At 34.3% G+C, this 23,189-nt stretch overlaps 2 protein-coding genes across 2 annotated transcripts; both read right to left on the bottom strand.

Moving 5' to 3' along the window:
* Nucleotides 1-4,901: 4,901 nt before the first annotated feature.
* Nucleotides 4,902-6,443, bottom strand: LOC138316947 (uncharacterized). The gene is made up of 3 exons (XM_069258585.1): nucleotides 6,300-6,443; nucleotides 5,507-5,870; nucleotides 4,902-5,194 (listed from the first exon to the last, which is right to left on the bottom strand). Exons 1-3 carry the CDS (start codon nucleotides 6,402-6,404, stop codon nucleotides 4,947-4,949), a joined length of 717 nt encoding a protein of 238 aa, XP_069114686.1. The 5' UTR covers nucleotides 6,405-6,443; the 3' UTR covers nucleotides 4,902-4,946.
* A 14,010-nt stretch (nucleotides 6,444-20,453) lies between these two features.
* Nucleotides 20,454-22,028, bottom strand: LOC138316946 (uncharacterized). The gene is given in 4 exon segments (XM_069258584.1): nucleotides 20,454-20,746; nucleotides 21,042-21,405; nucleotides 21,834-21,884; nucleotides 21,887-22,028. Coding segments are annotated over 4 exon segments (783 nt in total). The 5' UTR covers nucleotides 22,007-22,028; the 3' UTR covers nucleotides 20,454-20,498.
* Nucleotides 22,029-23,189: the final 1,161 nt, after the last annotated feature.

Here is a 23,189-nt window from a genome sequence, read left to right as displayed (position 1 = left end):
TTGGAAAAGTATAAATTTAACACTATATGGTAAGAGTTTTGTTGAGAATTGTTAATATCAGAGAATTCATTTTCAGAAGGCAAATAAAAACAATGTATAAAATTATGCAAAGTGATATTGACACATGGAATGCTATAGGTAAATACTGGTTAAGCTATATGGATGAAAACTTTAGAGTAACCTATTTTCTATGTAAATTATCAGACATACGCACTATTGACACATCAAAAATTCCACTTTTCTACAGAAATCTTATTGAAGCATGGGCAAATTTCCAAAAGTCTAGCCACTCAACTCTCAACAAAAACAAAATACTAGAACAGCCAATATAATAAAGCAGCAATATATTTTCCTTCTTTTCTTAAAAGCAATATTTTTACAATACAAGATTTATGGGATGAACGCAGAAATAATTTTAAAGAGGATTACGAAATATATAACATGTTAACTGACAAAAGAAATTGTATCGCTGAACTAGCAAAGTTTAAGATCGCTTTTCCGACACAATGGTTGAATGTTCTAAAAGAAATTGATGCTGGGGCGACAGATTTTGTTTATCCTAGTACAGACGCCAATCTTAATATTATAGGGAAAGATAACAAACCGATAGGATACAAAAGTCTGAAACCAAAAATGATAAAGAGTAAAAGAAATCCTGATGCAGATCCTATCTGCAAATTAAAATGGGAAATCCAATTTCAAAACAGTTCAATTGGGAATTAATATGGAAAAATATACAAAATACCGTTACAAAAAATCAAGTAAAAGAATTTCAATGGAAGTGTATACACAACATTATATATACAGAATCAAAAATAAGTAAATTTGGTAATTCGAATGGCAAGTGTCATTTTTGCAAAACGCAAACTGAAGATATTGTACATTTATTTTTTGAATGTGGTATTGTCAGAAATATTCTGAACATTTGTTCTGTACATATATTTAAAACCATTCCGGGATTTAATGAAGATATGCTGACATCAGATGTTGTGATTTTGGGATTTCAAGCTAACGATAATCTATCAGTTCTTCTCAATACCGCATTATTGTCCTTCAAATGGTTCATTTTGAAATGTAGAAATGAAATTAAGTATGACAAAATAGAAATTGCTGTTGATCATATATATAGGAAAGTCCAATACCTATTTCTAAGTAATTTAGAAATGTTTATAAAATCAAAGAAAAAGAAAATTGTATCAATAAATTATGTTCAGAATATTTTAGATAAGTTTAAGAATTAAGGAATTAGCTACAGAATGCGAGGATGAATTAAGAATGAAAGAACTGTAATAAATGAGTATGAAAGATCCACAGAATGAATGTATTAATGAACAATATAAAGAAAGAGAAAGAGTAAGTGAATGATTGGAAGATTAGAGAGAATATAGTGAAATGAATGTTGAATGAAAGCCCTCTTGCAAGAGGACAATTATGTACGGATGCTGAATCCAGGGTCCCAACCTCGGCAGTCATCTACGTTTATCATGTCTGGGTAAAAAAAAATCGAGTTACATGAAAAAGTAACAATAAAAAACACATTTGAACGTTTTTTCTTTGAAATAAACATATTTCATTTGCACATTATATACAAATGGGACTCAAATTATTATCCGATTTTCTTTCCATTGCAGGAGTGTGTGAACCTATGAATGAATACAAAAACATGCATGGCAGTTAACTTGAATGTACAGTGTATCTAAATAGTGACATTAAAGTAGTTATTTTCAATTTTTTTTGGATATTTAAACATTGACATGTAACTAGATGATTTAGCTCCCCAAAAGCATATGTCGGCCTATAAGAGAGCCAAAATCTAGGAATCATATATTCCTGGTTTTGAATAAAGCGCCTTCAATCACCGCCATGTTCAGTGGCTTCGGGTTTTGTCGGATTCCTAATCGTATCACATGACTGACGTTCGACACGACCTGCACGTGGTGAGCCAGGTAACTAGCGTAAGCACACATGTGTTTGTTTACGTTTTCCTTCTGGCCTATATGAGCAAATCATGCTAGTATATGTCCACAGATTGAGTATTTGAAACATCCAATTTACACATTACCGTAAAATGTTGTGTGTATCAAATATTGTAATGTGCGAGCATTATTTTCTTTGTAGATAGAGTCTGATGAGGTCGACCACATATTTTGTTTATGAAAAATAGTTGATATTTTCTCTTGGTTTCACAACTCTCGTTTTACTTCGAGATTGTCGCTTCTTCTTCTTCTTTGGTGTATCACCATCCGTCAATATTGACGATTTTAGATGAGGTGATCGGCTCAGTGGCGTGGGGGAAGGGGTTATATACAGTGCGGTTTTTTTTTTGTTTTTTTTTATAGGAGGATGAGTCGTGATTGTAGACGGCGTGTTTGTAGTGTTTGCCATTTGAGTGTGTATAACATGTCTGAGACTGAAGAAGTGTTATGATATCTGTTGTGTACATATCGTGCTGCTCTGCGTTGAGTTTTTTCTATTTGTTGTATTTGGCCAGTATTGTGTGGGTCCCAGATAGAGGAGCAGTACTCTAGTTTGGGTCTAACAAGTGCTTTATATGCGTGTTCTTTTATGTGTGGTGAATTGATTGTGAGGTTTCGTTTTAGGAAACCTAGTGTTCTGTTTGCATTTGCAGTGATGTTGTTAATGTGTTTGTCCCATTGGAGGTTGTTTTGTAGTGTGAGGCCTAAGTATTTACTGTGTTTGACGTGTTCAAGTGAGTGGTTATGGAGAGTGTAGTTGTGGTGGATTTTGTTGCGTTTGGTGGTAGTGAAGATGACGTTGGACTTGTCGGGATGAAATTGCATTAGCCAGTCGTGTTCCCATTGTCCTGCATTGTCAAGGTCGTGTTGTAGTTTCTGTGTGTCTTCTTGTTTGTGTATGGTCTTGTAAATGATACTATCGTCTGCGAAAAGTCTAAGGGTGCTGTGTTTCATGTATTCATGTAGGTTGTTGATATATATTAAGAAAAGTATGGGGCCCAGACAGGTTCCTTGATGGACTCTGGATGTTACTGGTATTTTGTGTGAGTGTTTGCCCTCAAGTATTACTGTCTGGGTGCGATGTGAAAGAAAATCTGTTATCCATGCATGTGTGTTACCTGTGATGCCGTAGTATTTGAGTTTGTACTGAAGGCGTTTGTGTGGTACTTTGTCAAAGGCTTTTGCAAAGTCCATGATTATGATGTTTGTCTGCGTGTTGTTGTTGTGGTTTTGTGTGAGGTCGTGTATGAATGTGGCAAGTTGGGTTTCGCACGATCTTGAAGGTCTAAAGCCGTGTTGCGACGATGTTCGGAAGAGTTCGGAATGATTCGGCATCGATCGAGCCTATTTTTCACGTGTACACGTTAAAAAAATTTTTACTTTTATAATTAAAGATACTTCCAGTGCTGCAACTTTATAAAAAGTGGTAAAATTAGAAAGTTTAAACCTCAGACAGACGGAGAAAAATATGTATAACACTTAAACAGTTTTCACTATGACAAAAAGAGCGAAAGTTATAGACCATACAACATTAAAGAGACATGTTAGAAATATTACTAGTTCTCCACAATGGCGATGCCATAGTTTATAGAGGAATGCTATATTTGTAGATATTCTGCCAATTCTACCAACAATTTTGTTTTGGTCAAAATTATCTATCTCGATGACGTCATAACCGGCGTTCAACGCAGTGTAGGGAACGGTATCTGTCTAGATCCTGGTCAACCGGTCAGAATATATGTTTCGTGCCTTCTTATAGCCCCCTGCCGGTGAAATCAGGGGGGACTTTAGTGTTTGTTCCCGTCTGTCTGTCTGTCTCTCTGTCCGGATTTGGTTTCTAGATAATAACTTGAGAATTGATTTTTGAAGGAGTCACTTTATAATTATAGATATCACTGTAATATGTTGAATGAAATGGTAGACCACTATTGGAGATTGGAGTTATCTTGTATAAAAAGGGTGATATCAGCAGTAGACATAATAATTTTACACTGACTATCCCATATATCCACACACAGGTGCTCCGAATACATTTCACATAAATAAGTGCTATGATAACATAATTGCTGCAAAAAGCTTTTCCATCCTCTCAAGTGTTTTTAATTATCAGAACAAGATATTACGAAGTTATATTTCATTGTAGAAAGACCAATTTACTTCTGAACAACCATCACCCGAATACTATCCAATTCAAACCTTACTCGATAATCCAGGAGTTCCGATCACTTACGATCACTACATCACTAGACTATCTCGTAGTAAAACTGAAGCCAGCACAGAGGGGGAAATCTGAACCAATCACAGGCCAGCAAAAAGTTCCTTTTAGAGACTACAGAGATACAGTAGAGAGACGCCCAACTTCAAAGCCACACATCCAACCACAGTGTAACGTTTTACTATTCTTTTGATGTGCATCAAACAAGTAAATTACCTGTTCTGTTCTGTCGCGTCCAGCTTTACTAGAAATAGTCCAGGGGTGTAGAAATCGTAAGTGATCGGAACCCCAGGAGTATCGAGGATGTATCTAAGCAGGCACTGACCATTTCAGATTGACCTATTGACCTATTCTAATGACATATGATGTTTGGGTAGGACCTTTGGCGGATTATGATTGTACTTAAGATATCCTCGTAAGGTCATAATTTCCTGAGGGCAAAGTTTAAAACTGAATAGGATTTTGTGTGAAAGAACACATCTTCACGTACCTTTTAGGAAAGTCCGTAATTGTTTATTATTTTCAAGGATGCATTTGGTCCCTGATTCTACCTACTGAATTATTTTTTGTGTCTGAAAGGTAGAGCTCGCTTACTTAGTAAATGTTTGTGACTTCATTTTTTCTTTCTAAAAGTGCTTAGTTTAATAACATGATTAATGATTTTTAAACCATTTATTTATATGTCAATAAATAAATAACCAAAGAGTGAGTTGGATTGAGGGTCTTTAATTTGAAGACAAACAATTCTACGTTTGTTATGGATCGGAACACGGGTCTATAGTTGGTGGTGTCGTCGGCTGGGTAGTGACAGGTGCTGATGTGGATGACGCTGTACTCGGGCCAGCAGTTGTAGCAGAAGTTGGTGCAGCAGTTGTAGTAGGAGCTGGTCCAGAGGTGGATCCCGTCCCGGATATACTGACATCAGCACAGTTGATGAAGGTCTCCTGATCACCGCAGCCAAGGCAACCCTCCCCTGTCGCTTCATCGATACCCCAGTTATTTCCTAACAATAATTATATTCCCAAATTACACTCAGACAAAATGGAATATAACGTTTCAAAAGCCTAATTCAGATAATTTCGCTTATATATAAAAAAAACAAAAACTTGATGCTGAATATTGTAGCTTTATTTTTAAGAGGAAATACTTCATTTATTTTTTTTCGCATACTTTTTAATATATTTTGTATTTGATAATTCTAAATTCAAAGAATACGATATTCATGCAACTTTACACCTTTTATCTCTTTTGAAATTTGATTAGACAAAATATTTGCTTAAAGCAAATGCTAATCACGGTTCAGTTTTGTTCTTACCTGCTTTGTAGTGCCATTGAATGACACATTGATCGCAAGTCATATCCGGCGGAAGTTGAACCTCTAGATCATAAAACCCAGTGTAGGTAACTGGCCATTTGGATTCACCGTTTGTAAACTTAAGAGGATACTTGTCCAAACACTCGGGAGTTACTGGCGTGCTGACGTCATTTTGAGGACATATTTTGAACTCAAAGAACCCCATGTGTGATGTTGTAAGCTCGATCTGGATAGCTATTACATCTCCTTTTTTGTAGTTTCTGGTGATGAAACCAGTTGCGTATTTTCCTCCAGCCTCGTTTTCACGCACCCCATCATATGGGTCACCACAGTTTCCACATTTCCCGCCATTACTGAGCATTCTCTGAAAGAGAAACATTTGACACATTCAACAATGTACTTCAAAACCAGGGAACTGTTTTTGAAATCATAGAATTTCCCAACCAGTCAATATATATTTTGTAGAAGACTTCTTAAGTTGAAATTACTTGTGCCTAATCCATTTGTCCTTTTATGACAATAATATATGTTTAAAGGCAAAGTCAATATAAAAAGACACATAATAGTTTATATAAAACGATCCAGCAGTCCTAGTGAGGTATTCATGGGATTCTATTAATCTTGGTCAAATTAGTTGGTGAAATTGTCACAATCAAGAATCACCGAGATTTGTCACGTAGTAATGGAATGCATATACAAGGGTTTGTTGTTATGTTATTTATTGACCGGTGGTCGTTTAGTATTTTGTCTACGGAGATGACACTTTGTATTCCTTCCTCGAGTATTTACTTACCTGAAATCCCCCACAAAACAGTTCCATATCGTTATAATTGGGTTGAAATCGGGAGTCTCCGGGGTAAAACCGCCACACTGTAGATCGCTGAGGGGGTTCCATCATTCATCAAATCATCCATCAAAGTCCAAGCAATAAAAACACCAACCTCATCATTGAAATATGATGTCAGTAAGGGTACAGGGAAATCTCTGACTTTTATAGTCGTTAACATATTAATTTTATTATCAATTAATTTTCGATAAAAATCATAAATTTTATCACTATGATGTGTACACATACTAAAACTAAGACACCTCAGGTTATACGTGTCCTGGAGGGTGGAATTTTTAATTAACGTTGTATGGTCCTACAGAGAAACATTGGACCTGTTGTTGAATTGTTGTCCGTAATAATTACATAGGGATTTAGTTTTAAATATACACGAATAATCGCTTGAAGTGTACTTATACATATTTCCAGTCTATTTATGTGGGTTGGGGATAAACTATATGTGATCTTAAGTAATTTTATACGACCCATCTGTTGCAAGGTTAGAACATAATTATGCACTTTAAAAAACTTTTTTGCCAAATACAAAACAGAAGAAAATACTTAAAAAGTACTATTAAAGAAAATGCACTTTCGGTTTGAATGTCTGAGATAAAATTACTTAATATACATATTAATTGGAAAAACTGGCCATGTACGACCGTGATATAATGTACAAATATCATGTTGAAACGAATACACTTAAAAGTATTCAGCCAAAGAAAAGTGCCTACAACCCGCACGTTCCTCTGTCATTCAGGTGCTTCCAAACTCTATGTATTATTTATTTCTGATTCGGTAACAGATAAACGTACTAAGTAAACCCATTTCTGTTATTGCCATGTAAATTTCGTGTTCAATGGTAGATAAAAGTAAATATTGAAGCGGATTAGGGGGATAACATCATTTCTACATACGTCGACGCATGTTTGCGTAAAATCTCCTGCCACCATATGCGATTTTTTTTCCTATAAAACATTTCCTTCCTCTCCTTTCGGCAGGTTCCACTCAAATCCTCCCAATACAGCCATCATGAACGTATTCGTGCTTTCTGTGGTGTTCAGTGCCGTTCTGTATACGGAAGGTAGGCTTTCTCATTTTCTTTTTCTATTGTTCGACTCTTTCTATTGAAGAATGATATATCAAAAACAATTCACATCTGAAACATTAACGTAAATTTACCTATGAAATTTTATATAGACCAATTAGTAATAATGGAATGACAGATTCGTCACTAAGAGTATCCATGGTTCATTACTTGTTAAGCATTTCTAGGATCTACGTTGTTAACTACTTAGTATTTTTTCAGTTTAGATATTGATAATAACTTATCTGTTCTACATTATTCAATTGTAACTTTATCGACTTGTCGTGTTGTTTCTGTTTTCACTTGACAAATATATCCTTATTGCTAAATCTAATAACTACTACATACCTAGTAGGAGCTATGGTGTGTATGTTCATGTGATCTCTATTTTATATTAATGTCGGAATGACAATATAATAACATGAGGAATCCGGTTTTCATGTTGTTGATATGTCTTTTCTATTGATAGATCATACTTTTAAACCAATCACAAGTTCGGATATTGCAGCATGCAGAATGTTAGCATATACTCACCTGATCATATACTCAGATTCATATTGCCGATGAATGAAAAAAATCTTGACTAAAATTATTCTTTGATTTAAAACATTTAATATCAAACTGAAGAGCCAGTAATGTTCTTGTGACAAGTAACTATCTTATTCTACACAAATGTATGTTCTGGGAAGCCATACTATATAGTTGATATATAGTTTGTCAGTGAGACAGCGATACCGCTTATAATTCAGAAGTTTTGCCAGTAGGCGGGGCCAATGCTTGTCGGTAAAAAAACTATATTTCTTTACCAATTTGCTTTGCAATTGTTTAGATACTATTCAAATGTTCACATTCGCTAAAGTCGGCGTTCACTTTGTAACAAAGTTATTTTACATGTAACATAAACTAAGAAAAAACATTTCATTACCATATTCATGAATGAATTTAATAACATTGAAAAAATAGGGAAAAGATATTTTATTAATTAACATATTCAAGTATCATTTTTTTAGTAATATAAGTTAAAACGCTAACAGCACTGTAACACCAATGCGAAAACCAGATCAACCAAGTTTTTGCCACTGTATATGATCTGAAAATTTGCAAATGTGGAACTACCAGATTAATCAAAACATGTTGGAATGTAAACATTCTCTAACGGTTTTTAACACATTAAACATTATAATATCTAATATCTAATATTTCGATAGAAACGTTGCATGTCTGCCAATGATATTTCACACGAAGCTTCAGAAAGTCCTACTTTACGATTGCCTTGTCAAATTTCAGTATACACGTATATCGTTCCCGTTTCATTACAGATTTCAGTTTGCAAAACACATTTTCAACTGGATTAAAATTTAGGTTATATGTAGGCAGAAAGAAGAGAGAAACAAATCAGCAAACCATTCTTCTTTTAACCTGGTATCGTGCAATTATGTGTATATTTGGTAAAAAAAAACTATTAGATTAAAAAAAGCAATATACAGTGGCCCCGCCTACTTTTCAAACTACAAGTCCATCAAAGTGTTACATTCACACTGATATTGGTCCCTGATGGGTCAGCCAATCAAAAACGTTTTGCAAACTGATCGTCGCCGAGCTGTGCAGAAGATCAAAGGAATCCAAACTATTTACCGTTACAAGTTTTGCTAAACGATAAGCTGTATCGCTGTATATGTATGATTGTTTATGTCTTTTATATCACACATAGTTTCTGGCAACTAATATCATCGTACCGTAGAATTGTGACCATATTTATGTTTGAAACCTTCTTTTGCTTTAGAGATATAAAGAAAACTAGATAGATCAAATGTAGTTGTGACGAGAATACACACGTGAATGTATCAAAAACATCATTTATGAAGCAATCTATATGAATGAATCCTTATTCATTCTTATACTCACACTCTTTAAGCCGTTGTATTGTCCAATCAAAAGCGACGTTACAAACGCCTACGTCCATTCTCAGTTGATATTATTATTATTAAAATGAATTGTTATAAGTCAGATTGAACTTTTGTTTTCCATTGTGTATTTCAGTGGCCGGCTGGGCATGTCCTCGAGGCTGGGTATCTAACTGTGATCACTGTTACTTTTTCAGCAGAGACACTAAGACCTGGTTTGAGGCATCGGTAGGTCATTAACATACTGTTACAGTCTACGTTTTCTATATGTACTGTTACTTCTTTACCCTCTTTTAATACCTAGGAGCTGTTTTATTGATTCTGTAATTCCTATGATCTATAGGATCAATTTTGTTACACTGTTATCAATGTTTTAGAAATGTCTTAGCTCAGCCACTGTAAGCGTTGTGATTCACAAAAAGAATTGAGTGCTAGATCGTTGATAACGAGTATATACATATTTACATTTTCGTTATATGTTCTCTATATAACGTTACTAACGAATTTGACGATGAATGAGTACTGGTTCGGCATACACACCTGTACTGTCCTACGTCCTTATGTTGCGCTCCGGAAATTAATACAGCTTCCCGCGAATTCTTGATCAGCTGTCATATATTCAAACAGTTCCAAGGCTATTCCAACCATGTGTATAGCGTCAAATAAGTAATGAATATCTTGTTGTGATTAAAAGTATTGTTATGATATACCTGTCGTAATGTAGATATAAGAAATAATTGTTATTTTTTGTTGGTCACTGGTGTATGAACGTCATATATATACCTCATTCAATAACGAATTACATCATTTCATATTTGATATTTTCTTAGTAATTCATGCTTATTTTGCTGATACTTGACATAGTACATATGTACCGCCATGGGAGGAGCCCTGGTCTCCTTGGACACGCCGGCTGAGTTACAATGGGTTAAAGGATACGTCACAAGACTCTGTAGCGGTAAGCACCAAATACAAATATATTGTACAGTTCATCATTGTAATACATTGTCAGTATAATTCATTACAGGATGCTTTATTGTTGCCGACCGAATCTCACAGGACTTTTAACACTTTTGACACTACGTGCAATGCATAGGTTTTAATTAAGATTTACGTCTACATTGTAGTAAAATAAGTACATATAGCCAAGTTATGGTCCACCATTTTATTTCGCAGTTTAATCATGATATTAGTAATTCTAAAGTGACAAATATGCTTTCATCTCAACATACATAAAGCATAAAACAAGACGCTTGGTTTTCAATTTTTCAAAGATTACTCGAAGTAAAAATAACATGTAAATTAGTTATGCACATAACAACTTCAAATACATGTAGATATATAAGCATCCAAACATAAATCAATACATGTCCGTATAATACCTTTAAATCAAACATTGAAGATAAACAAACTTTCAGCGATTTATACCAAACCTTACAATCAAAATACATGGAGATTAGATATAATTCCAAACCTTACTCGAAGTAAAAATAACATGGAGATTAATATTATACCAACCTTCTAATAAATATGGTAATATAATACCAAACCTTCAAATCAAAATACATAAGATTAGATATAATACCAAACCTTCTAAATCAAAATACATGTAGATTAGATATAATACCAAACCTTCTAAATCAAAATACATGGAGATTAGATATAATACCAAACCTTCTAAACCTTCTAAATCAAAGATTAGATACAAACCTTCTAAATCAAAATACATGTAGATTAGATATAATACCAAACCTTCTAAATCAAAATACATGGAGATTAGATATAATACCAAACCTTCTAAATCAAAATACATGGAGATTAGATATAATACCAAACCTTCTAAATCAAATCAAAATACAACTTGGACAAACCTTCTAATCAAAATACATTGGACAAAAGAGCTATTGGACAGGATTAAATGACATTAGACAGGAGGGACGATGGGTGTGGAATCCAACCAATGGAAATGCAGTTAAAAACGTGGATTGGGCACATGGTGAGCCTAACAGCTGGAGAGGATTGAATCAGGACTGTATGTTGTTGTGGCACCACCGGAGTTACCAGTGGGACGATGAGAGATGTGAACTACCCAAGGGGTACATCTGTGAAAGATATATGGTATATACCTAGATCCAATCTGATTGATTTACTTCCCTTAATATCAAAGTCATTACATTACTTTAACTTGATTAAAAATGTCAAAGGCTTCTTTCATTTTACCGGAATATATATTTTATTTGTATATAAAATCTTTTACACAGGTTTTTGCCTTCACATATGCCCGTGAAAGCTGTTTTGTCATGCGAAAGAGTCTGCCTTTTTGTTATTTTTTGATTAATTTTAATTTACCTTTGCTATGGATAATTACTGTTGTCCGACATCTCTATATATATCAGCGAAGATATCGCCATACTTACAGTCACTTATGTACAGTTAATCTATCAGACTTCCTCAAACGGTTGTGAAATCAGCACCTCATTAAATCTCTTATACCTCTTTAATCCTGTTCCTCTTTTCAGTTTTCAGAGAGAGTTTGCCCTTGTAGGTTGTAAAGAATCGGAAAATCGCAGCATAACAAATCTAAATGTATTTGAAATATTTAATAAAGAAGTGTATGACATTATGGTATGATTCTGTTGTTGATGAATGTTGTTATTTAGGCGTCTTACTATGATTTGATAACAAGTTGGAAAAAAACCACTTGAGATTAAAATGCAACCAAGTTAACTTAAATATGAAAATTTATATTTATTTGATACATATATTGTAAGCATCCTTTATGCTTGTTAAACATGGACGAGATGTAAAGATATTGCAGTTAAAAGGGTTCATATAGAATTTAGTAAAAAACATTTGATGTGTTTAAATAATCGACTTGTAATACAAAGCTTTATTTTTAATTTTCGTTACCACTTGATAAATGTTTAAAGCTTTCAAGTATTGTTTTAAATGATTGAGCAGGAATCACTGTACTTTAAAGGAAGTATATCAGTCCATTTATATGGAGACTGACACATTTAAAACATAATATTTAGTGGGTTTTTAACATAAATTATCTAAATTTGTATCAGGTTACATATGGCTCAGGCAATCTCCTGTTGATTTTACTTGCCTCCATTAAACAACGAATTGAAGATTAGTCGAAACAACTGCTGTTGACACCAATATATATGGCCTTTTAGATACCTAGTAGATGACGTAACATTACAATTTTATTAGACGAAATTTCTTTCAAAACAACGTAGGATTTTGTAACCAAACTCCGTCTTACAGCTGATAATCTTGCAATCGAGACAGGTAGATATAAAAAAGGAATAATGGGTTATATAGAAACCGTGAACTGTCCGAAATAGAGAGATGCATATCATTTTATTCAGTTCATTTCAACAAATTTTATTGACAAAGATGTTTCAAGTCAAATGGATTAAATAACAGGCAAAGCCTATATAAATTCTCTCCATGGTAGCAAAAGTAATGTTTTAAACTTACATCAATTATAAATATTATATTTAAGTTTTGAAATGAAATTTTACAACAAATAAAGGGAGATAACTCTTTTGCATACTCCATTCACACATCACACATAATATAAATACAGCTATTATTTTATTACAAGAACATGTTATATTACTAATTAGACCACATGTTACTCAGATATTGACAGACAATGACCAACAGTCCATGTGTATATATATACACTTGTCATTGCTCTAAATACTGTTAACTTTCTTGAAAATAATTGAAAATATACATGTATATACTTTTAATAGAATATGTGTATGCTGTATATAGAATAAAACAAAGTGACAGTATTAAAACAACCATGCTCAACAAACTACTCCGAGTATATCTTTGACAGAGGATAATATAGAATATATACAATATTATTCAAATGTTATATAGTGAACATTGCATAATTATTATTCTTTTTTTTTGGAGAAAAATTAGAAAAAAAAATTCTTTAAATTTCAACAGCTTATGTCATGGCTAATTTAAATCATATAGAGATTAAAACGTCTTGATTTACCAATTTATAGGTGAACATCATGAAGTAATTGTCTGTTTATAGTTTCATCACAGTCAGGACAGCCTTGAAGAAGAATATTGATATCAATATGGTTATGATTTGCATAATTACTAATGGAGGTGAACAGGGAAAGTCTATGTTGGTCATATAAAGGGCATTCAAGGGTAGTGGGATATAGTTTCATTTTCAAAAGAACAAGCACAGGATGTATCATCAGATAAATGGTCAGTATATAGGTGGGAATTAAGATTACTACACACATTTCTAAGTTGACAAAGAATAATATTAGCTCTTCTATCACCTTCTGTTTTAAAAATTTGGGTTCATTCAATTACAACTGGGACAGCTTTATTAAGTTGGTGTTTAAAGGCTGAGAGAGAAGGAGAGTTAAAGAGATTGTTATCATAAGTGTTAATAGTGCGACACATTAGTGGGATGAAACTATCAAAATAATTATTTGTTCTGCATATTGGTGGATTAAATATTCTTGTTTGTCTGAGAGCATAGCCATTATTGTTTTGATTGTTAATGAAAGGATTTAGGATATCTTGTAAGTATTGTGGTGATAGGCCATGCATTATTTTGTACATCATTGTTAGTTTGTGTTTGTGTCTTCTTACTGATAGTGTTTCCCATCCAAGTTCTGTATAAAGTTTATTGTGGGATGTTCCAGACCTAAGTCCTGTAATAATTCTGGCTGCTTCTAATTGGACAGATTCTAAAAGGTCCTTTGATTGTTGAGTGCAATTATCCCATATTATATCTGCATATTCTAAGATTAGCCTGATAAATGCTGTGTAAATTTTAATTAATGACTGACGATTTACTTTATTTTTAATGTAACGAAGAATGTTTAATCTACTGTATGCTTTTTCATATATGTTAAGGATGTGTTGTTTCCATGATGCATCGTCCTTAAGTGTAAGCCCTAGGTGTTTGTGTTCTGATGTGTCAGTGATTTGATTGTTTTGGAAGTTTATTGGGGAGATGTTTTTGTTATGTTTTCTGGAAAATAGTACTAATTTGGTTTTGTTAGGGTTAAATGTCCCATGTTTTTGCCCATTCACCAATGTTAGAGAGGTCAGTTGTTAGTGCTTGAGCTGCTTGTGTTGGGTTTTCATCTATAATTACATACAAGAAGGTGTCATCTGTAATAAGTTTGATATTAGTTGAAAGATTATCAGTGATATCGTTGATGTAGAGGAGGAAAAGAAGAGGCCCGAGTAATGATCCCTGGGGTACCCCAGCGTTTACAACCTTGAACTGTGAATAGTAGCCTTCTATGGTCACTCTTTGTAATCTATCAGATAGGTAATTGTTGAACCATAGAAGTAAATTTCCATTTATTCCATACATCTTGAGTTTATGTAAAAGACCTTTATACCATACTCTGTCAAAAGCTTTGCTTATATCACAAAAAATAAATCGAAGTTCCTTTCCCTGGTCCATATTGCTATTTTATTCAGTTGCCTAGAATATCAAGATACTCGGAAATATAAATTAAACACTATTTTTGGGTAAAACTGTCTATTTACAAAGTTATTGAATTGCTTAAAAGACATGATCTAAAATATCTTAATTTATCAGGAAAATATACATTTGAGGCAAACAACAGTAGAATCACTTAATCAAATATGTATATAACAAGACGTAAATATTTAGCCTGTCTTGATATTGTACCGCTTTCAATGTGATATGGCCATTATTTATTTTCAAAGTAATATGTGTGTAATGCTGTATATAATAATGATTATTTTCATTAATCATAACCGTAGGTTTTTATTTATATCACCTCGAATAAACGGGAATTTTCTATGACGAAAATTAAAATAATACGGGAGGAATAGAATTGACTAGATAGAAGACATAACCCAAAGCCTTCCTCACAGGGGCGAAAATTAAACGGGAGGCCATAAGTAAGGCGAGATTATGGAAAACATTAAGAAAAAGAAAGTCAGAATGAACAAATGTCCTACAAATGTCCCAATAAAACAGTACGACGTAAAGAGTGTTATGTATGCAAAAGTGAGAATCAGTCTAGAAAAAAACGTCTGATAATCTCAGACAAGAACGTCATAGACGCTTCCATTTCTGGTGCATCTCTTGATAAAGTTGACATCGTTATAGAGAGAGCTGTGTCATTAATCCCCGAAAACGCGGTCACTAAAAACGTTACAATATGCTTGGGTACGAACGACGTTACAAGAAGCATCGACGATCCAGAACAAGTGATCTGTAATTTGCCTTCTGCCATCAACAAAGTGCAGGAAATCTTTCCATATACTGCAGTCGGCGTATGTGGAATCATTTGGAATCATTCCACGTAAAGGCAAAAGTGAAAAAATAAGAGAGGCCAACGAGGCAATGAACAGAGTTAACAAATTCGCGAAAAAGACGTGTGAGCGGAATTCCTTCCTTACATATGTGGATACTCCCATTGTATTTCAACGTCAAGGGCATGTAGTAAAAGAAATGTTCGATTCAAATGATTCAGCGGGAGTTCATGTCAGTGAATCGCGCGCTGCGCTATTATGGTCTGCGATGCGAAAGTACATCGACAATGCCAAAATCCAGTTAACGGCTCCATTTGAAGAGGATCCTGGTACACCCGCGAGCGCGCGAAAAAGAACGATCAGCGACAGATCAGCGATACCACAGTCTTCAGAACGTCAAGCCAACAAGATATGCAAAACTGATAGTTCATAGAGAAATTTACCCTATAAAAGTATGAAAATATCTGAAATATTATTTCATATCTTATATAAATGTCATTTCTGTGTATTGTATCTATTAATATCAAAGAGATAAATCAAAACGGCAAGAATTTTTCTTATGGTTATCAAAAAAGAAGTTCAATGTAATAGCTTTACATGAAACTCACTGTACTAAAGCAAATGAATATATATATGGAGTAAAGAATGGAAGAGTTTGGGCGGGAATGTATCTATATGGAATAAGGGTACTTCTGCGCCAAGAGAGGTAGCAATATTGACCAAATCAACGATCAACATTTCTATCACTGAATCAAAACGTGACAGAAATGGTAGGTTTTTAGAGCGTTGCATCAATAAAGATGATGCTCCATTATTCAGCGTTATAAATGTATACGCTCCAAACACATGTGCAGAGAGGAAACTATTTCTGAACAGCATTGACGAAAACAGAAATAGAGCAAAATGTGTAATTATGGCTGACTTCAATTGTACGTTAAATAATACTTATGATAGAATAACAACAACGAACACTAATGATTCAACCACACAACAATTTAGGGAGCTTATTGAAAGATATGAACTGAAAGATTTATGGCGTGTATGAAATCCCGAGAGTAGAGAATTTACATTTAAAAGGGGGAAATCAAGATCTAGAATAGATTATATTTTGGTAGGTAATGAATTGTTTAATGATATGGTTAATGCAAAAATAATTCCGTGCATATATAGTGATCACAATATGGTGACTGCGGAGTTGAAAATAAACAAGGTAAAAAGTGGCCCTGGCGTATGGAAAATTAATCAGTTATAGAATCAGAATTTTTTATAGATTTTTTCGAAGCCTTCTGGTCATACTGGAAAACAGGAAAGGTGCACTATGGGAAACTTACAGAATGGTGGGAAATGACAAAAATTAAAATAAAAGAACTAACCATACACGTTTCGAAGATAATAAATAAGAGAGATTAAGGCTCATCATAAACACAAGATTAATGGTTATAAGATAAGGTCTAGAACGGAAAATTATGAAGATAATGAAACGTCTTCTAAGTATTTTTTTAACTTGGAAAAAACTAAGGCAAAAGAAAAGTTGTAGCACAGAACTAAAACAGACGACGGTAATTATAAAGAAGGAATATCTGCTATTTTAGATGAGCAAGCAAAATTTTATAAAAAGTTATTTTCTTCTGAGGGTTGGGATAGAGATGCAGCAAACTCTCTTCTAGAAAATGTCAATGCTAAAATAACTGATGAACAGAGGGGCGAATTAGAAAGAGATATAACCGAAACTGAAATACATAACAGCATTGTCAAATGAAAAAGAACAAATCTCCAGGCGAAGACGGTATTATATCCGAATCCTATCAACAATACTGGTACCTAATAAAAGGGGAATTCTTCGAAGTTTTAACAGAAATATTTGCTTCAAATACATTATCTGAATCTCAGTCTAAAGGTATGCTTACTTTATTATATAAAAAAGGAGAAAGAGAACTTATTCAAAATTGGAGACCGCTAACTTTACTTAACGTTGATTATAAAATTATTGCAAAGGTTCTGGCTAATAGAATAAAACCTTATCTAAAACATATCATCCATTCGGATCAAAAAGGTTTCGTTCCTGGTCGAAATATTTCAGATGCTAAAGACTTATTCAAGACGTTTTTGAATATACGGATTTAGAACAATCAGAAGGAGCGATAATTTTCCTAGATCAGTCTAAAGTTTTCGATAGAGTAGAACGGTCATGGGTTAACAGATGCCTAGAACACTTTAATTTTGGTGCAAAATATCTAAATTGGATAACAATGCTTTTAAAAGATTCAAAAACATGCATTAAAACAAATGGGTATGTAAGTAAATATTTCCCGATATCGAGATCAGCAAGGCATGGTTGTCCAATCGCTCCGATTTTATACATCCTACAAGCTGAGCCATTAGCTTGCTCTATAAGGCGAAACGAAAACACAAAAGGTATAAAACTTCCGAATGAAAAAAAAGAAAATACTATTAACATGTTTGCAGACGACACACAATTCTTCTTAAGGGACGAACATTCGATCGTAGAAATATTCAATATTTTAGATATATTCAAATCAGCTTCTGGGTCAAAGATTAATTTAGATAAAACAACAGGTATATATTTAGGCAGATGGAAGCAAAACGATCCAATATATACAAATATATCCTGGTCGAAACTTGTGTGAAAACATTAGGAGTCCATCATGGATACGTCATCGATGAAAATTCCATATGGAAAGAAAAAATACAAAAAATTAAATCATGCTTGCTGGTTTGGAAAAGTATAAATTTAACACTATATGGTAAGAGTTTGGTAATTAAGTCTTTAGTAATATCATTTATATATTATGAAATTGAACGTTATATAAAAGAAATCGATTGAGGTTGTTGATATATATTAAGAAAAGTATGGGGCCCAGACAGGTTCCTTGAGGGACTCCGGATGTTACTGGTATTTTGTGTGAGTGTTTGCCCTCAAGTATTACTGTCTGGGTGCGATGTGAAAGAAAATCTGTTATCCATGCATGTGTGTTACCTGTGATGCCGTAGTATTTGAGTTTGTACTGAAGGCGTTTGTGTGGTACTTTGTCAAAGCCTTTTGCAAAGTCCATGATTATGATGTTTGTCTGCGTGTTGTTGTGGTTTTGTGTGAGGTCGTGTATGAATGTGGCAAGTTGGGTTTCGCACAATCTGGAAGGTCTAAAGCCGTGTTGCGACGATGTTCGGAAGAGTTCGGAATGATTCGGCATCTATCGAGCCTATTTTTCACGTGTACACGTTAAAAAGATTTTTTACTTTTATAATTAAAGATACTTCAAGTGCTGCAACTTTATAAAAAGGGGTAAAATTAGAAAGTTTAAACCTCAGACAGACGGAGAAAAATATGTATAACACTTAAACAGTTTTCACTATGACAAAAAGAGCGAAAGTTATAGACCATACAACATTAAAGTTAGAAATATTACTAGTTCTCCACAATGGCGATGCCATAGTTTAGAGAGGAATGCTATCTTTGTAGATATTCTGCCAATTCTACCAACAATTTTGTTTTGGTCAAAATTCTCTATCTCGATGACGTCATAACCGGCGTTCAACCCAGTGTAGGGAACGGTATCTGTCTAGATCCTGGTCAACCGGTCAGAATATATGTTTCGTGCCTTCTTATAGCCCCCTGCCGGTGAAATCAGGAGGGACTGTAGTGTTTGTTCCCGTCTGTCTGTCTGTCTCTCTGTCCGGATTTGGTTTCTAGATAATAACTTGAGAATTGATTTTTGAAGGAGTCACTTTATAATTATAGATATCACTGTAATATGTTGAATGAAATGGTAGACCACTTCTAACTTGGCTTATTGGTTTGACCGTGAGTATTTATTTTAGAGATTGGAGTTATCTTGTATAAAAAGGGTGATATCAGCAGTAGACATAATAATTTTACACCGACTATCCCATATATCCACACACAGGTGCTCCGAATACATTTCACATAAATAAGTGCTATGATAACATAATTGCTGCAAAAAGCTTTTCCATCCTCTCAAGTGTTTTTAATTATCAGAACAAGATATTACGAAGTTATATTTCATTGTAGAAAGACCAATTTACTTCTGAACAACCATCACCCGAATACTATCCAATTTAAACCATACTCGATAATCCAGGAGTTCCGATCACTTACGATCACTACATCACTAGACTATCTCGTAGTAAAACTGAAGCCAGCACAGAGGGGGAAATCTGAACCAATCACAGGCCAGCAAAAATTTCCTTTTAGAGACTACAGAGATACAGTAGAGAGACGCCCAACTTCAAAGCCACACATCCAACCACAGTGTAACGTTTTACTATTCTTTTGATGTGCATCAAACAAGTAAATTACCTGTTCTGTTCTGTCGCGTCCAGCTTTACTAGAAATAGTCCAGGGGTGTAGAAATCGTAAGTGATCGGAACCCCAGGAGTATCGAGGATGTATCTAAGCAGGCACTAACCATTTCAGATTGACCTATTGACCTATTCTAATGACATATGATGTTTGGGTAGGACCTTTGGCGGATTATGATTGTACTTAAGATATCCTCGTAAGGTCAGAATTTCCTGAGGGCAAAGTTTAAAACTGAATAGGATTTTGTGTGAAAGAACACATCTTCACGTACCTTTTAGGAAAGTCCATAATTGTTTATTATTTCCAAGGATGCATTTGGTCCCTGATTCTACCTACTGAATTATTTTTTGTGTCTGAAAGGTAGAGCTCGCTTACTTAGTAAATGTTTGTGACTTCATTTTTTCTTTCTAAAAGTGCTTAGCTTAATAACATGATTAATGATTTTTAAACCATTTATTTATATATCAATCAATAAATAACCAAAGAGTGAGTTGGATTGAGGGTCTTTAATTTGAAGACAAACAATTCTACGTTTGTTATGGATCGGAACACGGGTCTATAGTTGGTGGTGTCGTCGGCTGGGTAGTGACAGGTGCTGATGTGGATGACGCTGTACTCGGGCCAGCAGTTGTAGCAGAAGTTGGTGCAGCAGTTGTAGTAGGAGCTGGTCCAGAGGTGGATCCCGTCCCGGATATACTGACATCAGCACAGTTGATGAAGGTCTCCTGATCACCGCAGCCAAGGCAACCCTCCCCTGTCGCTTCATCGATACCCCAGTTATTTCCTAACAATAATTATATTCCCAAATTACACTCAGACAAAATGGAATATAACGTTTCAAAAGCCTAATTTAGATAATTTCGCTTATATATAAAAAACAATATTGTAGCTTTATTTTTAAGAGGAAATACTTCATTTATTTTTTTTCGCATACTTTTTAATATATTTTGTATTTGATAATTCTAAATTCAAAGAATACGATATTCATGCAACTTTACACCTTTTATCTCTTTTGAAATTTGATTAGACAAAATATTTGCTTAAAGCAAATGCTAATCACGGTTCAGTTTTGTTCTTACCTGCTTTGTAGTGCCATTGAATGACACATTGATCGCAAGTCATATCCGGCGGAAGTTGAACCTCTAGATCATAAAACCCAGTGTAGGTAACCGGCCATTTGGATTCACCGTTTGTAAACTTAAGAGGATGCTTGTCCAAACACTCGGGAGTTACTGGCGTGCTGACGTCATTTTGAGGACATATTTTGAACTCAAAGAACCCCATGTGTGATGTTGTAAGCTCGATCTGGATAGCTATTACATCTCCTTTTTTGTAGTTTCTGGTGATGAAACCAGTTGCGTATTTTCCTCCAGCCTCGTTTTCACGCACCCCATCATATGGGTCACCACAGGTTCCACATTTCCCGCCATTACTGAGCATTCTCTGAAAGAGAAACATTTGACACATTCAACAATGTACTTCAAAACCAGGGAACTGTTTTTGAAATCATAGAATTTCCCAACCAGTCAATATATATTTTGGAGAAGACTTCTTAAGTTGAAATTACTTGTGCCTAATCCATTTGTCCTTTTATGACAATAAAATATGTTTAAAGGCAAAGTCAATATAAAAAGACACATAATAGTTTATATATACGATCCAGCAGTCCTAGTGAGGTATTCATGGGATTCTATTAATCTTGGTCAAATTAGTTGGTGAAATTGTCACAATCAAGAATCACCAAGATTTGTCACGTAGTAATGGAATGCATATACAAGGGTTTGTTGTTATGTTATTTATTGACCGGTGGTCGTTTAGTATTTTGTCTACGGAGATTACACTTTGTATTCCTTCCTCGAGTATTTACTTACCTGAAATCCCCCACAAAACAGTTCCATATCGTTATAATTGGGGGTTTACATTGAAATCGGGAGTCCCCGGGGTAAAACCGCCACACTGTAGATCGCTGAGGGGGTTCCATCATTCGGCCGTGGCCCCACACTGCCTGACAAAGTCCAAGCAATAAAAACACCAACCTCATCATTGAAATATGATGTCAGTAAGGGTACAGGGAAATCTCTGACTTTTATAGTCGTTAACATATTAATTTTATTATCAATTAATTTTCGATAAAAATCATAAATTTTATCACTATATGTGTAAGTGTACTTATACTAAAACTAAGACACCTCAGGTTATACGTGTCCTGGAGGGTGGAATTTTTAATTAACGTTGTGTGGTCCTACAGAGAAAATATTGATAGAAGATAGATCTTGCACCTGTTGTTGAATTGTTGTCCGTAGCAATTACAAGGGGATTTAGTTTTAAATATACACGAATAATCGCTTGAAGTGTACTTATACATAATTCCATTTTATTTACGTGGGTTGGGGATAAACTATATGTGATCTTAAGTGATTTTATATGACCCATCTGTTGCAAGGTTAGAACATAATTATGCACTTTAAAGAACTTTCTTGCCAAATACAAAACAGAAGAAAATACTTACTTTACTAACGAGGCAAAGATATATGCCTTTTAACAGTATTGCTGCCAATTACTGTACCTACTCTTTACCGATGTTTTTTTCCAAGTCTTTAACCTGACACGTCTCTAAATGTCCCTGCCTGTTAACAAGTCGTAAAGTTGATCGATATTGAGTTCAGCTTTAACATTGACGAAAAATATATTATATATGAAAATAGCTAAATACAAGAGGATGACATAGAAAAGAAAATATTATAACAGGTCTGTAGATAGCTTGGGTACGATTTTTTTGGGGGGAAATAACATTTAAAGTTGTATACCTATTAAAGAAAATGCACTTTCGGTTTGAATGTCTGAGATAAAATTACTTAATAAACATATTAATTGGAAAAACTGGCCATGCACGACCATGATATAATGTACAAATATCATGTTGAAACGAATACACTTAAATGTATTCAGCCAAAGGAAGGTGCCTACAACCCGGAGGTTCCTCTGCCATCAACAAAGGCAATGAAGGTGCTTCCAAACTCTATGCATTATTTATTTCTGATTCGGTAACAGATAAACGTATTGTAGTAAACCAATTTCTGTTATTTCCATGTAATTTCGTGTTCCGTGGGAGATAAAAGTAAATATTGAAGCGGATTAGGGGGATAACATCATTTCTACATACGTCGACGCATGTTTGCGTAAAATCTCCTGCCACCAGATGCGATTTTTTTCCCTATAAAACATTT

This window comes from Argopecten irradians, chromosome 2, assembly GCF_041381155.1.
Source record: "Argopecten irradians isolate NY chromosome 2, Ai_NY, whole genome shotgun sequence".
In the NCBI taxonomy this organism is placed as follows: domain Eukaryota; kingdom Metazoa; phylum Mollusca; class Bivalvia; order Pectinida; family Pectinidae; genus Argopecten; species Argopecten irradians.
The sequence above is the reverse complement of the archived record's forward strand: the minus strand, read 5'-3'. Positions and strand labels throughout refer to the sequence as shown.